The sequence below is a fragment of the Pipistrellus hanaki genome (assembly GCF_964339955.1).
Source record: "Pipistrellus hanaki genome assembly, chromosome: 17".
NCBI lineage: Eukaryota > Metazoa > Chordata > Mammalia > Chiroptera > Vespertilionidae > Pipistrellus > Pipistrellus hanaki.
Window position 1 is genome coordinate 42803677 of NC_140519.1, and position 16571 is coordinate 42820247.

A 16571-nucleotide genomic window follows, 5' to 3' on the forward strand; every position below is an offset into this window, starting at 1 on the left:
CTAGAGGAAAATATTTACTTGGAAGATGTGGTTGAATGTTTATTTGCTCCATCAATAAAAATATATTAAAAATATTTTAATAACAAAAGTACTTCAGTTGACAACTTGGGTATACAAACTGAAATTAGTGCAGTACAAAAGGAAAAAATTGTAAAGTAAAAATATTGTAAAATAAGATATTTTTTCTTTTCTTTTTTTTTTTTTATATATATTTTATTGATTTTGTACAGAGAGGAAGAGAGAGAGATAGAGAGCTAGAAACATCGATGAGAGAGAGTCATCGATCAGCTGCCTCTTGCACACCCCCTACTGGGGATATGCCCTCAGCCAAGGTACATGCCCTTGACCGGAATCGAACCTGGGTCCTTCAGTCCCCAAGCCGACGCTCTATCCATTGAGCCAAACCGGTCTCGGCAATATTTTTTTCTTTAGTTATATATACTTGTATTAACTTTTATAGGAGGACAAAATGACTCCTTTGTTTTTTATTTTTATTTTTATTGATTTCAGAGAGGAACAGAGAGGGAGAGAGAGAAACAAACATCAATGATGAGAGAGAATCATTAATCAGCTGCCTCCTGCATGCTCCCTACTGGGGATCCAGCCTGCAACCCAGGCATGTGCCCTTGACCTGGATTGAACCCATGACCTTTCAGTCTGCAGGCCAAAGTTCTATCCACTGAGCCAAACTGGTTAGGGCTGACTCCTTTGTTTTTATTGTGTGTGAATCAATGTACAAGATGGGACTATAACAATATTTTGCTGAGATAATTACTAAGTATTAAATGCTATGAATTTCTGAAGTAAAAATGATACGGTAATTTTTAAAAATTATTTTTTCCTTTTCCCCACTTCCCTTACAGGACATTGCACTTATTTTACCAAACTCTTCTGAAGGTTCAATTTCTGAAGTAGAGCAGCTCTCCAATTCTTTGCCAAACAAAGAATTGATGGCCTCAATTTGTGACTGTCTGCTGGCTGTGCTTGCCAACTCTGAGAGCAGTTACAACTGTTTATTGACATGTGTCAGAACAATGATGTTTCTTACAGAGCATGATTATGGACTATTTCATTTAAAAAGGTAATGCTTTATCTAATTTAATATACTCTTGGCTTAAGTTTTCACTGTAAACCCCCTCCCCCCCATATTAATTAATTCATAGCTATTACAGGAGGTTGAAGATGTGATTTCTTTCTCTATATTTATGGAGAAGATTGGTCAGCAGTAGCATGTGCTAATAAAATCTACAGGAATAAAAATGTAAATTGAATAGACAGACAAATTAATGTGGACATCTTAGAGTATTTAAGGAAATCTTACTGTTCCAGAGATGTTAATTCATGCTTTAAGGTATTTGTTTGTTGATATGTTCACCCTAGTCCTTCAAAGGCGATGATAGTATGGTATTATGAACTCTAAAAGTGCTGATTCTATGGTTTTTATTTTGTAGAGGAACGGCTGCGATTAAATTAATTTGAAATGATATAAACCTCATGCTGCTGAGTCTCTTAGACATAATTTCTGCTCTGTCCATGCCTCCTTCTTTTTCTTCATGCTGGCTAGATTTTCTTGGGACTTTGTAGGAGTGTGTAGGGTTATGAGAAAGAAAGAAGAAGGAAACATGTATTTGTGCTTCTCATTAATTCTTGTAACATTGGTTGAAAAGTTAAGTTCCAGGTACTGTGTTTGATGCTGGCTTCTACCCTTCTCCACTTCTTTGTCCTGAAAAAAAACCTCTTTCTTCTACTGCTCTTTCTTAGTTGGTGGCACCTTCTGAACACTCAGGTTTTTCTCCTACCTTCCCCATTTCCCAGTCTCTCACCAAAGTCTTTAAATTTCACTTCTTGAATGACCTTTTTCCTGTTGCCTGGATATCCTCTTATATAAAAGGGTAATATGCAAATTGAATGAATGGTGGAAGGACCAGTCACTCGTGTACTGACCACCAGGGGGCAGACACTCAACCTGGGGAGCATCACTCAGCCAGAAGCCAGGCTGATTCACGGCATGGCTAAGGATGTCTGACTGATGGCTTAGGTCCGCTCCCCTCAGGAGGACTGCAAGAGGGCGCAGGCTGGGTTAGGTGCATTCATAAATAACCCTTTGCATACCTCTGCCACAGTATTATATGTGATTTTAATATATTTATATATTTTTTGTATTGATTTTAGAGAGGAAGGGAGAGGGAGAGAGAAACATTAGTGATAAGAGAGACTCATCAATCTGCTGCCTCCTGCAGGCCCCCCACTGGGAATCAAGCCCACAACCCAGGTATGTGTCTTGACCGGGAATCAAACCATGACTTCCTAGTTCATAGGTCAGTGAGCCATACTGGCCGGGCTGAATGTGATGTTTTTAGATAGATATTTTTTAATTGATTTCAAAGAGGAAGGGTAGGGGGAGAGAGAAAGAAACATCAATGATGAGAGAAAATTCTTTGGGATTAAGTTCATAAAATGTGCTCTACGACCAATGTCCATAAGTTTAGCATCTATGCTTTCTTCTATGTAATTTATTGTTTCAGATTTTATATTTAGGTCTTTGATCCATTTTGAATTAATTTTTGTACATGGGGATAAACTGTAATCTAGTTTCATTCTTTTGCATGTGGCTTTCCAGTTTCCCTAGCACTATTTGTTTATTTATCTTTTTAATTAATTTCAGAGAGAAAAGGAGAGGGAGAGATAGAAATCGAAACATCAATGATGAGAGAGAATAATTGATTGGCTACCTGCCCCCTACATGCTCACTACTGGGGGATGAGCCCCACAACCTGGGCATGTGCCCTGACCTGGAATCAAAACGTAGCCTCCTGCCGAAACCGGTGTGGCTCAATGGATAGAGCGTTGGCCTGTGGACTGAAAGGTCCCAGGTTCAATTCTGGTCAAGGCATGTGCCTTGGTTGTGGGCACATCCCCAGTAGGTGGTGTGCAAGAGGCAGCTGATCAATGTTTCTCTCTCATCGATGTTTCTAGCTCCCTATTTCTCTCTCTTCCTCTCTGTAAAAAAATCAATAAAATATATTAAAAAAACAAAAACAAACAAACAAACAACCCCCCCCCCAAAAAAAAACAAAAACAAAATATATTATATTTAAAAAAACACACAAAGGAAAACAAAAAACGTAACCTCCTGGTTCATAGGTCGACAGTCAACCACTGAGCACTCTGACTGGGCTCAGCACTGTTTATTAAAATGGCTTTCTTTTCTCTATTGTGTGTTTCTGGCTCCTTTGTTGAAAATTATTTGCCATATTCGTGTGATTTTATATCTGGGCTCTCAGTTCTGTTCCTTTTATCTATGTGTCTGTGTTTCTGCCAATACCATGTTGTTTTGATTATCATAACTCTGTAGAATCATTGATCAGCTGCCTCCTGCATGACCCACACTGGGGATGGAACCCTCAGTCCAGGCATGTACCTTAAGTAGGTAATAAACCATGACCTAGTTTAGAGGTTGATGCTCAGCCACTGAGCCATGCTTTTTTTAAAAGTTTCAATATCTTTGGTAAAGTTCTCATTTTGTTCATTATTTTGTTTTCTGAGTGCATTGAATTATTGCCTGTCTATATTTTCTTGCATCTCGTTGAGTATTTTCAGAACTGCAGTCTAAACTCTCTATCATTTATATCACATATTTCCATGTGTTTATTGAATATCAAAACTAAAAAATTAACCTTGACATATTATTAACTAAAATTTTGTTAAGAGCTTAAGGCTTATTTTTAAAAGGAAAAGTCAACTATAAATAAAGCTTTGTTACACAGTTTGTATATACAGACACACCAAAGTATTTTTTGCTTTTTTAAAAATGGTAGACTTAAGTTTCATTCTATCTGAACTGAGATAGTTCATTTCTCATACTAGATTTATATGTTTAAATTTTAAGACTTTTCCTCTCTCTTAAAATTCACAGTTCTTTAAGGAAAAACAGCAATGCTCTGTATAGTTTACTGAAACGAGTGGTCAGCACCTTTAGTAAGGACACAGGTGAACTTGCATCTTCATTTTTGGAATTTATGAGACAGATTCTTAACTCTGACACAGTGGTATGTATATATGTATATCATATGTATTTGTATTCTTAAAGTTTATCATAGGTTAAACAAACACTTTGTTTAAAAAAGTCTTGTAATAATGTTTTTTTGGAATTTGGAATTTAGCATCTTGTTTTTTTTCTGTGTCCTCCCCCCATTATGAAATCAGAATTTTTATTTATTAAAAATTGTAGATGTTTGAGTAGTCTTTATTGAATTCTAAGTTATTACTAGACATTAATTTATGAATACTCTGATTTTGCAACTTAAAAAGAGAAAAATACTATCCACACTGGATTTTTTTATATTGAGTTGCTTTGCTAGGGCCACTCAGAATAGTCAAGTTCTACCAGTCTCTTAATTATTTATTTACTGTCATTTAAATGAGCATTTACTGATCCTGTTTTGGCTGCTGTGATTTTGGGGGTGAATGTAAAGTTTATTTTACTAGACTATTTTGGATTCATCTTAGATATGGATTAAAGATTATTTAGTTCTAAAATCTTAAGATTTTTCTCTTATTAGTATTTTATGAAATCATGCTATATATTTTGGACACATTTCCAGAAGCCATTAATAGGCCTATCACTAAGAGCATTGTATTGAATTTGTAAATCAATTTTGAGAGCTTTACCATTAAATCTTCATGAACATGAAAATGGGATGGCTGTACATTTATTTGGGTTGTTTTAAATTTCTTTCTACTATGTTGTATTGTTTTCAAAATATAAGTCTCATGCCTCTAAATTAGGAGTTTTTAAAAGTTATTATAAATGGAATTGTTTCTTAATTTCATCTTTGAATTGTTATTTATGTTTAGAAATACAGTTGAATTTTGTACATTCATGTTGTGTCCAACACCTTGCTGAAGTTTTTTATTAGTTTTTTTTTAGTTGTTTCCTTAGGATTTTATATATATATACAAGATCATGTCATATATAGAGGTAGTCTATCTTCTTCCTTTCCAATCTGGATACCTTTTTAATTTCTTCCTTGCCTCGTTGTTCTCACAAGAACCTCCAGTACACGTTGAATGCAAGTGACAAGAATTGATGTTTTAATCTTAAGGAGAAGGCATTCAACTTCTGACCATGAAATACAATGTTAAGCTATAGTTCCTCATACATGCCCTTTATGAGGTTGAGACAATTCTTTCCTTTTGTAGTTTTTATAGAGTGTTTTTATCAGGAAAGGTGTTGGATTTTGTTAAATGCTTTTCTGTCTCTGTTGAGATGACCTTGTTGGTTTCCCTATATTCTGAATATTATGTGTTCTGCATGTACCAGTGTATTTTCCATTGGATATTTTTGTTGAGAAATCTTAGTGCCAGTATATTGAGTGCATGTGTTTACCTATTTATTGTGTGAATTTTACTCAAAGAAAACTTACTTCAGTTTTGAAGTGACTAAATCCTTCTTGAGACTAGCCATTTGTACTGATATAAAACCAAAAACATTAAGGGAAAGATTGCAGAAAGATGACTTAAATATCTGAGTAAGTTTGGAAGCACCTTTGCAAATTTTGTTGTTCTCAAATTTGATTTGTGTGTGACATTTGCAGGGATGTTGTGGAGATGATAGTGGTCTCATGGAAGTAGAGGGAGCTCATCCATCACGGACGATGAGTATTAATGCTGCAGAGTTAAAACAACTTCTACAAAGCAAAGAAGAAAGTCCAGAAAATTTGTTCCTTGAACTAGAGAAACTTGTTTTGGTAAAAAATAAAGATAAAAACAGAAATAAAATAAAAACAGTGCATTCCCAAGTCATATTTTCTTTTCCATTTGACTAGCACAAGTTTTTCTAGTGACTTTTTAAAAATATATTTTATTGATTTTTTACAGAGAGGAAGGGAGAGAGATAGTTAGAAACATCGATGAGAGAGTCAGATCAGCCACCTCCTGCACACCCCCCACTGGGGATGTGCCCGCAACCAAGGTACATGCCCTTGACCGGAATCGAACCCAGGACCCTTCAGTCCGCAGACTGACGCTCTATCCACTGAACCAAACCGGTTTCGGCTCTAGTGACTTTTTAAAAATAGTGAATCCTGCCCTAGCCAATTTTGCTTCTGGTTAGAGCGTCAGCCCATGGACTGAAGGGTCGCAGGTTCAATTCTGGTCAAGGGCATGTACCTCGGGTGCAGACTTGATCCCCTGGTCGAGATGCATGCGGGAAGCAACCAATTGATGTGTCTCACATAGATGTTTCTCTTCCTTCTCCTCTCTCTAAAGATCAATGGAAAAAATACCCTCAGGTGAGGATTAACAATAGTAAGAAACAGTGAATCCTCAGCTGGGTATTTATAGCATTTGAAATAACTCTGAGTTAATAATTTGGAGTGAAGGCCTTCATATTGTGAAGAATCTTAAGGACTATATGAAGGCAGTACTTTTTGAATTGTTTATTGGTTGAGTGCAAGTGCCCCTGCTGCCATTCTTTAGAAATAAAATAAGTGTTTTTGGTGTTTGCTTTATTTTAATATACTTAATGTTAAGTTGATAACTCTCTGATGGTGCTCCAAACTTTAATGAAATAATATAAACTTTTCTACTAAAGAGTTAATAGATTTGGGGCATAATTATGTTCTAGCTTTACCTGCATCTTCTTATTTTGTTTTTGTATTTAGGAACATTCAAAAGATGATGACAATCTGGATTCATTGTTGGACAATGTAGTTGGACTTAAGCAGATGCTCGAGTCATCAGGTGATCCTTTACCTCTCGGTGATCAAGACGTAGAACCAGTACTCTCAGCTCCAGAATCTCTCCAGAATCTGTTTAACAACAGGTAAAACCGGCAATATTTTGTGGTTGGGAAGATAGAATGTATTGATGGCTGGAGGTCTATAAATGGCCAGCTTGCTGTTTTTCTGTAACGGGGCAGATAGTGAAATTCTAGGCTTTGCAGGCCACATTAAGCCTCTTTTACATAGTCTTCTTTATGTACAGACTATTTCTAACTTGTAGGCTGTACCAAAACAGGCCAGTAGAATGGGGGTCATGGTTTACTTATCCCTGATATGCACTGCCTTTTGATCTTTGGAGCACTGTACTTTCAGAGCATAATGACTATTTATTGCAATGGAATTATTCTCTGAATTGAGAAAAATTAAGTATGGACTTTTTTTTACACATTGGTACAGCTTAATAAACTTGACTTTTTGTAAGTAAATCCAGTACTTTTTTATTTTACTGGAAGGTCAGAATTTGTCACTACAGGGTTAGTTTCCAAGTTATTGATTTTTAAGGATACTTAATTCTTAAATAACTTTTTGAATTAATTTTTTAAGTGCTAATTTTTAATACTTTTACAGGGTGACATTTTAAATTGTACTTTCCACAGACTTTACTCTAATTAGAAGATGTTAAAATTTTTATTTTGAATTTCTTCTTTTTACCAAATTCTTTTTTTGTTCTAGGACTGCATATGTACTAGCTGATGTCATGGATGATCAATTGAAATCTATGTGGTTTACTCCGTTTCAGACTGAAGATATTGATGGAGACCTGGATTTGGTATAATTTTATTACTAAATATTTAGAAAAAAAGTTGTTGTTTCTTTGTGTATTCTTAGCTCTAATATAGCCGTTACAAGTTCATTTGGGGACCAGTACTGCATACTTTTATGTCAGTCGCCCACTCAATAGTGTCCAAGACTCAGTTTTTATGCTACTTATTTTGCTTCTTTCTGGTTAGTGATCTGTATATATAGGGATGAGACATTTTATTTTGTTTTTATTGATTTCAGAAAGGAATGGAGAGGGAGAGATAGAATATCAATAATAAGAGAGAATCATTGATCAGTTGCCTCTTGCACGCCCCCTACTGGGGATTGAGCCTGCAATCCAGGCTTGTGCCCTTGACCTCAATTCTCAGGATGACGCTCTGTCCACTGAGCCACACCGGGTAGGGCAAGAATGAGACATTTTAGTGGGGGGGAAAAATCACATTTTTGCATAAGTATACTGAAGTAATTTGTTTTCTTATATTTTTAAAGTAGAGAATAAATTATCCCCCAAATTAATAATTATTCATGTTTGTGTTTAAGGAGCGGAATGGTGTTGTGTTATCTGCTCTTAATTTGAGGAAATGTAAGGAATGTATTTGTTAGAATAATGAAGTACTAATGCAAATTGACATCCTTAAATATAATGCTGAGTAGCATTATAGTATAGTTACACTAAGACTGAAAATTCAATGTAGTCTGTTTTGTGCTTCTCAGAGATATATTAAGGAGGATGATTTCATTTACATCTTATAGTACCATATATTTTTTTTCTTGATCAAAGGAATATATGTATTTGATATTTTCTGTTCTAAAAAATGCTATTACTCATCATGTACATAACATTTTTTAAATGATTCACATTTAAAGTGTATTTAATGTATTGAGGATTCTTTTTTCCTTATTTAAAAGATCACATACAATTCAGTTTAAATCTCATTAAAGAATTAATTTCTTGCCCGGTGGTGTGGGTCAGTGGTTGAGTGTCGACCTATGAACCAGGAGGTCACTGTATGATTCCATGTCAGGGCATATGCCCGAGTTGCAGGATCATGTAATAAGCAGCTAATCAATAATCTCTCTTATCATTGATGTTTCTATCTCTCCCTCTCCCTTCCTTTCTAAAACAAATAAAAAACATGTTAAAAAAAAGAATTAATTTCTTTTTTCATTGGAAATTGGTCATTGATTCTTTAGAAGAACTGTGCTGTCCAATAGAACTTTATGTGATGGCAGAAATATTCTATATCCTGTCCAGTAAAGTAGCCACCAGCTTTATGTGACTGGTGAGCAATGAAATGTTAATATAATTGAGAAACTGCATTTAATTTTAATTTTAATTAATTTTAAATTAAAGAGGTATATGTGGTTAGCGACTAGCATATTGGTATCACATAAAACATTTGTATTACAACTTGTTCTTTTTATAAACTTCACTTTGAATCACAGTTATGTTGCATTAATGACTGTGACCTTACATGGCTTTTAGGTTTGATAAATTTGAATAAAACTTAAGTAAATGTAATTTTCATTTCTCTGAAAGTAAACTTAGGTTGGAACCTCATTAAATGCATAGAACTTTGAGACCTGGTGCACAAAATCCTTTTATAGCAGATAGGTTAACTACATACGGCTTGTAGAATATGCTATTTTCATATTCTTTTGGAAAAGTTCTGGAGATGCTCCATTGTTAATTTATATAGAGAACTCCTGCGTTCTTTGTCAGGCAGCCTAGGTCTCTTAGATTAATAATGCTTCTGTGAGGAAGAATGCCAAACCCATTACCCACCAAGAAAAACCCACAAATGAGTTCCTAAGATTTTTTTTTTTTTAACTACCAGTGATGTTGCTTTTTGTAAAGATGAGGGAAAGAGGTAGGCCTATAATTAATTAGAGTCATATAATTTATAGGAAATAAGAATTTCCATAGTGAAGTGTTACACTAATAGTTACATTTGAGGTGTATATTTCATTTTATTTAATTTTTATGACTGCAGGTAAAAGTGGACTTAATTGAACTCTCTGAAAAATGCTGTACTGACTTTGACTTGCACTCAGAATTAGAGCGCTCATTTTTGTCAGAACCATCATCTCCCGGGAGAACCAAGACCACGAAAGGATTCAAACTTGGGAAGCACAAGCATGAGACCTTTATAACTTCAAGGTAACATTTATTCTACTGAAGATTTTGATTGTGGTCATATATGTTTATTTATTTTAATGTATTTTAAGCTAGACACATAGCTATTAAAGGATAAAGGAAGCCTTGGCTGATGTGGCTCAGTTGGGGGTTGTTTGTGTACCAGGAGATTGCCAGTTCAATTTCTAGCCAAGGGCACATGCCCATTGATCCCCAATGGGGGTTGTGCAGGAGGCAGCCAGTCAGGGGGTGCTGAGGGCACTGAGCACCGCCATCTTTGAGGGCGGAGCAGTCAATTAGCATATTCCTTCCTATTGGCTGTGGGTGCCACCATCTTTGCAACAATGCGAGGGTCAATTAGCATATTTCTTTTTATAAGACAGGATAATTGTTAGTTATATCAATAAAATGTGAGTGCCATTTTTAGCTAGTTTTATTGTATTTCCATGGAAAGTACAGGTATATCTTGGGAGACATGTAGACTTGGTTCCAGACTACTACAATGAAGTAAATATCATAATAAAATGAGTTACATGAAATTTTTTGTTTCTTGGTGCATGTAAACATTATGTTTACCCTATACTAAAGTCTATTAAGTGTGCAATATCTTTGTGTCTAAAAACCAATGTACATACCTTAATTAAAAAATACTTGATTGCTAAATGATACTATCATCTGAGCCTTTGGTGAGTCAATCTTTTTACTGATTTAGGTTCTTGACTTCAGTCTGTAAAAAATGCAATATCTGTGAAGTTCAGTAAAGCAAAGCATATTAAAGCTAGGCTTGCCTGTAATGGGAATATTTGAAAACTAACCACAATTGGAATAAGAAATAATTGAAATGTAATTTTCATATTGTAAAGATTGATTTATTCATCGGAAGTATATATTTTTAAAAAATGATCTCATGGATTCTTTTTGCTTTAATAGTGGGAAATCCGAGTACATTGAACCTGCCAAACGAGCTCACGTTGTGCCCCCACCCAGAGGAAGGGGCAGGGGCGGATTTGGACAGGGTATCCGCCCCCATGACATTTTCCGTCAGAGAAAACAGAACACGAGCAGACCACCCTCTATGCATGTGGATGACTTTGTTGCAGCTGAAAGTAAAGAAGTGGTCCCGCAGGATGGAATACCCCCGCCAAAACGGCCGCTCAAAGTCTCCCAGAAGATTTCTTCTCGTGGCGGGTTTTCCGGCAACCGAGGAGGACGGGGAGCTTTTCACAGCCAAAACAGGTTTTTCACACCGCCTGCCTCAAAAGGTAACTACATACATGTGTTTCCTTGCTCTTTTTTTGTTTTGTTAATCCTCACCTGAGGATGTTTTCCCATAGCTATTTATTTATTTATTTATTTATTTATTTATTTACAGAAAGGAAGAGAGAGGGATAGAGTTAGAAACATCGATGATAGAGACATCGATCAGGTGCCTCCTGCACACCCCCTACTGGGGATGTGCCCTCAACCAAGATGGTAGTGATTCAGAGGAAGCATTTTTCTGTTACTAAAATTAAGCTGCCTCTTGACTATTTTCAGAGCATTTTATTGGATAGGGAAACATTCTCTTTTAAAGTAACTTTCGCTTAATTTAAGCACGTTTAGTGATGAGTTTAATAAAGTCTGGGCTAATTATTTTCGTTTTTACATTAAGAATTATGTTTTTCCTTTCTGAATAATAATTATACATTATTTTTATAGCTGTTCTTATCAACAATTTCACGAAGATTTTTCTGTATTGAATCTCTTGTGTACTTGATTCCCAATGTGATATTTAATCTGTTTTAAATTGTTTCAAGAATTTAGATAGGAGTGAAAGAAAATGGGAGTTTACATTAATAGCAGACACATAGCTATGTTAGGGATGGTTATAAGCACTTGACACACAAAACTCTCACATCAACCGCATGCGGTAGGTTTTGTTCATACCCCCACTTTACGGAAGAGAAGACTGTCGTGACAGCTCAGTGTGAGTAGTAAAACAGTGTGTGAACCTGGCAGTCTGGCTCCACAGCTTCCGCTCCTAACCACGTGTGATGCTGCCACTCCACAGTCTGTTTCGTTTACAAAAATTCCAGTGCATCTTCTGTTCCTTTTGAAGGTTAAGGAAAACCTGTCCCGTCTTTCTTAACCCACCTGCAGTTGTGAAAAAAGGTTTTGCTTGTGTTGCCTTCAGGAAACTACAGTCGTCGGGAGGGAACAAGAGGCTCCAGTTGGAGCGCTCAGAACACTCCTCGAGGGACTTACAATGAGAGCCGCGGAGGCCAGAGCAATTTCAACAGGGGCCCGCTTCCACCTCTGCGACCACTCAGCTCCACAGGTAAACGTTCTTCCTACTTGGTATTGCTGAGAGAGGGAAGTGAATCCACATTTTCAAGTTGTTAAATGTAATGTACTCTGATTCTGGGAGAGAATATTTTAGAATATAAATGTGTAATTCTAAAGTCAATTTAATTTTATATCTGAATGAGTGCCCCATGTATATTTTCTATAGAAATAACCAAAATTGCTTATTCTGACCTTTGTGTATAGTCTGAGCAGTTTTATGGCAATGTACTCTGTTTTTATATTTTAATGATAAAAGCCAACCCTTAGGTACATTTTTGACCAAAGTATTTTAAAAACAGACATATCTTCATATGGTGTCTTCTGCCGAAACCGGTTTGGCTCAGTGGATAGAGCGTCGGCCTACAGACTGAAGGGTCCTAAGTTCGATTCCGGTCAAGGGCATGTACATATGGTGTCTTCTGTTTTTAGTTACTGTACTATATTGTGTGTATACTAGTAAGCATATAACCCTTAACAGCTTTATCTGAGATGTTCTCATATGAAACTATATATATTTTTTATTATTTTTTATTTTTTATTTAAAAAATATATTTTATTGATTTTTGTACAGAGAGGAAGGGAGATAGAGAGTTAGAAACATCGATGAGAGAGAGTCATCGATCAGCTGCCTCTTGCACACCCCCTACTGGGGATGTGCCCGCAACCAAGGTACATGCCCTTGACCGGAATCGAACCCGGGGCCCTTCAGTCCCCAAGGCGACGCTCTATCCACTGAGCCAAACTGGTCCCGGCTCATATGAAACTATTTAAAGAGGACAGTTCACACTGGTCTCTGACACATTCATAGCACTTGTACGTGGACTTTAACGGAGCCAAGAATAATGTCTGTCTGTGTTGAAGCTGTGTAGATAACGGGAGAGGAAAGGATGCTGCAGCGAGTACTGTGTGCTTTCTTCCGCAGGCTACCGCCCAAGCCCCCGGGACCGGGCTTCCCGGGGCCGCGGGGGCCTGGGGCCCTCCTGGGCCAGTGCGAACAGCGGCAGCGGCGGCTCCAGGGGCAAGTTTGTCAGCGGCGGCAGCGGCAGAGGCCGGCACGTGCGGTCCTTTACGCGATAAGAGTTACTCTGGGGACATCCTATATGTATATGAACATTTCCTGACAACAACAAAAAATAGTAAAATAAGACATCGAAGGACCAACGTAACCTTTTAGCAGTTACCTGGAAACTCTGAAAAAATATTTTTATCTGAAGAAAGCAGATTTTGTTTGATACGTAACACAAGATTTCAATAAAAATCCAAACTTTGTATGTATGTTTTTTATATATTTTTTTCTCGTTCTATAAGATTAGAAAATTTCTTAGGTAGAAAAATGAATGATGAAATTACTTTTGTCTTGGGGTATCCTTGCCTATACCACAGATGTTCCTAATATTTTCTCAGCTCATGGTGCCCTTTAGCGTTTCAGTCTTTTTTTTTTTCCTTTCACATCTAGGACTAAAGAATTGCATGATACTTCCATTTATTAAGCAGTCAGGTCGAGACAACTTAGAAAGAATTTATATCGTAAGCATTAGTAATTGCGGACGCTGTACAGCTTCTCACACCTTGGAATCAGCGTGGATCGACACTGCTGCTGTCACTTCCTTTTGCACTCTGCTTTTTGCACAGTACTTTTATCACAGCTCCTGAAAGCCCAGTTTTTAAAAGATGCACCGTCATGGGAAGAAATAGAATGCCACCTAAGATTGAGAACATAAGCTACCTCAAACAAGCAGTTTGTGTTATGTCCAACAGATGTGTTCCCCTCAGAAATTTAAACACGTACCCTTGTACTGATTTACTAGGGCACCCTGATGCGTAGTTTGGGGAACCTTTCTGTCTGTAACAGAAGAAACACAGCGTTCTTCTGTACATTAGAAATGCGTATGTACTTCGTGTTTCACCTTTATACTTAGACCTACAATCGCTATTTTATTACAATCATCTAAAGCCTAAAATGATTGGGTGTGTCCTAATAGTTATCTTGGGAATCCAAAAGACCTAACAAAATCTGGACTTTTATATACAGAAATAAACTTTATAACGCAAAATAGCCATATTTTTCACAAGAGATAACACTGAGCCTATATAACTGACCTACAATAGAGACTTCTCGCCCAGGCCGATTGGCTCAATGGTTGAGTGTGGACCCATGAATCAAGAGGTCACCTGTCCGATTCCTGGTAGGGACATATCCCCAAAAATGCAAGCTCAATCCCGGGAGGTGGGGCGGGAGGGGGGGGAGGAAGGGGGTGGAGGGCTTGCAGGACATGCAGGAGGAAGCCGCAGCCAGTGGATGTTTCTCATCAATGTTTCTTCTCTCTCCCTCTCTTTCAAATCAATCATCAATCAATAAAAAAGACTTAACAAAGGAGTGTGTATGAGTCTCATTTCATTTATTATTCTGTTTTGCTGAACTATTTGTGAGTAAATACAATGTTTGATAGAATTCCTTAAATAAAAGCTCAGCTCTGAAGATTCTGATGTTTTAAGTGAAAAGTAAAGGAAATCTCATATCCCTAATGGCTTCAAAAAACCCAGGATAACTAAATTAAATTCTCAAACCTAATAAGCTCATCTCTAAAGATATATTATTCACATTAGATAGAATTCAAAGTTTGTCCCTAATACATGTAATAATTATTTCTTAAGGAATTACATTTGTTAAATAATAAAATATGGCTCTATATATGTACTTTTTTTTTTATGGAATGCTTCATGAATTTGTGTGTCATCCTTGTGTAGGGGCCATGCTAATCTCTGTATTGTTCCAATCTTAGTATATGTACTGCCGAAGCAAGCACTATAGGTACATTTCTTGATTGGTTTTTTAGCTTTAAGTTGAATATAATCTTTGAGAAATATCAGTGTTGTGTATGCTATTTGACTATTAGTGTAACACTCAGGAATTCAGGCCAGCCAAAGTAATAAATTAGTACTGTAGAAGCAAATTATACCTACATTTGCTATTTTATTACAGTTATCTAAAGCCTAAAATGAGGTGTGTCCTAATAGTTATTTTGGGAATCCAAAAGACCTAATAAAATCTGGACTTTATATTCAGAAATAAAGTTTATAACAGACACTAGGTATACCCATGCTGTTGTAGATGGCAAGATTTTGTTTTTTGTTATGGTCGTTGTATTCCATTTATGTGCATCATTAAAAATGTCCTGATTGCCTAATAATCTTAGATAAATGGGAATCTAAGGAATTCCCCTTTATGCACTATTACTCAGTCTTTATAACAGCCCAGCAAAGGAAATATCTTAATTTTACAGATGTAGAAATCTAAGGAATTTGATTCAAAAGTGATAAAAACAGATTTTAAAAACACGTTGGCTAGCTTCTAATTTTTTAAAAGTAATTTTTGTTTTTTCAATTAGAGTTGCTGGCAATATTATGTCAGTCTCAGGTGTACAACCCAGTGCTTAGACATTTATATAACCCAGGAAGTGATCACCCCATAAATCTTGTACCCATCTGACACCATACATAGTTACTACAGTATTATTGACATCCCCGTGGCTATTCTGTAACCACCAATTTGTACTTCTTAATCTCTTCACTTCTTTCACTCATCCCTCCAACCCTCCTCCCGCCTGGCAACCATCGAAGTGTTTTCTGTATCTGAGTCTCAGCTCTGCTTGTTTAGATATTCTTTTTCAGATTCAGCATGTAAGTGAAATGGCATTTGTCTCTGACTCTACTCAGCACAACACACTAGGTATATCCATGCTATTGTAGATGGCAAGATTTTATTTTTTCTTATGGTTACACTCCATTTATGTGCATCACTTCTTTATTCATCTGTTGATTAGGTTGATTCCATATTTGGCTATTGTAAACAATGCCGCAATGAATAATGTTTTGGCTTATCATTTTGTGTGTTTTGTTTTTTATTTTTATTTCATTTTAATTTTTTCTATCGATTTTAAAAATATATATATTTTATTGATTTTTTTACAGAGAAGAAGGGAGAGAAATAGTTAGAAACATCAATGAGAGAGAAACATCGATCAGCTGCCTCCTGCACCCCCCCCCCCCCACTGGGGATGTGCCCACAACCAAGATACGTGCCCTTGACCCGAATTGAACCCGGGACCCTTCAATCCGCAGGCCAATGTGGATTTTGTCTGGTATAAGTATTGCTATCCCAGCTTTTTAAATTTCTATTTTCATAGAATATATTTTTTCCATCTCTTTCAGTCTGTGCCCTTTGATCTGAAGTGGGTCTCTTGTACACAGCATATGTAATGGCCTTGCTTTGTTATCTTCAGACATTGTCTTTTCATTGGAAAATTTAACCATTTGCACTTCAAGTTCTTGTTGATAAATATGTATTTATAGCCATTTTTAATTCATGTTTTTAAGGAAATCCTCACTGGAGGAAATGTTTATTGATTTTACAGGGGGAGGGAGGGAGAGAGGGGGCGGGCATCTATGTGAGAGAGAATATTGGTTGCTTTCCATATGTGCCCCAACCCTTAACCTTTCTGTATATGGACAACACTCCAACCAACCGAGCCACACCAGCCAGGGCTATTCATATTTTTTAT

The 16571-nt window shown here is 36.5% G+C and overlaps 1 protein-coding gene across 2 annotated transcripts in view; it reads left to right on the plus strand.

Annotated features, from left to right (window-relative positions):
- The window catches only part of VIRMA (vir like m6A methyltransferase associated), a 49448-nt gene extending 36168 nt beyond the window's left edge, over nucleotides 1–13280 (plus strand). Inside the window, exons 16-24 of one of the 2 annotated variants that reach the window (XM_084864629.1) lie at nucleotides 864–1081; nucleotides 3917–4049; nucleotides 5598–5750; nucleotides 6666–6826; nucleotides 7458–7554; nucleotides 9542–9708; nucleotides 10615–10946; nucleotides 11858–12001; nucleotides 12932–13280. In XM_084864629.1, coding sequence (XP_084720755.1) covers nucleotides 864–1081; nucleotides 3917–4049; nucleotides 5598–5750; nucleotides 6666–6826; nucleotides 7458–7554; nucleotides 9542–9708; nucleotides 10615–10946; nucleotides 11858–12001; nucleotides 12932–13086 — 1560 coding nt within the window. In that variant the 3' untranslated portion in view covers nucleotides 13087–13280. The remainder of the gene's footprint in view (nucleotides 1–863; nucleotides 1082–3916; nucleotides 4050–5597; nucleotides 5751–6665; nucleotides 6827–7457; nucleotides 7555–9541; nucleotides 9709–10614; nucleotides 10947–11857; nucleotides 12002–12931) is intronic. The other variant, XM_084864630.1, reaches the window with a different exon arrangement.
- The last annotated feature ends 3291 nt before the right edge of the window (nucleotides 13281–16571 follow it).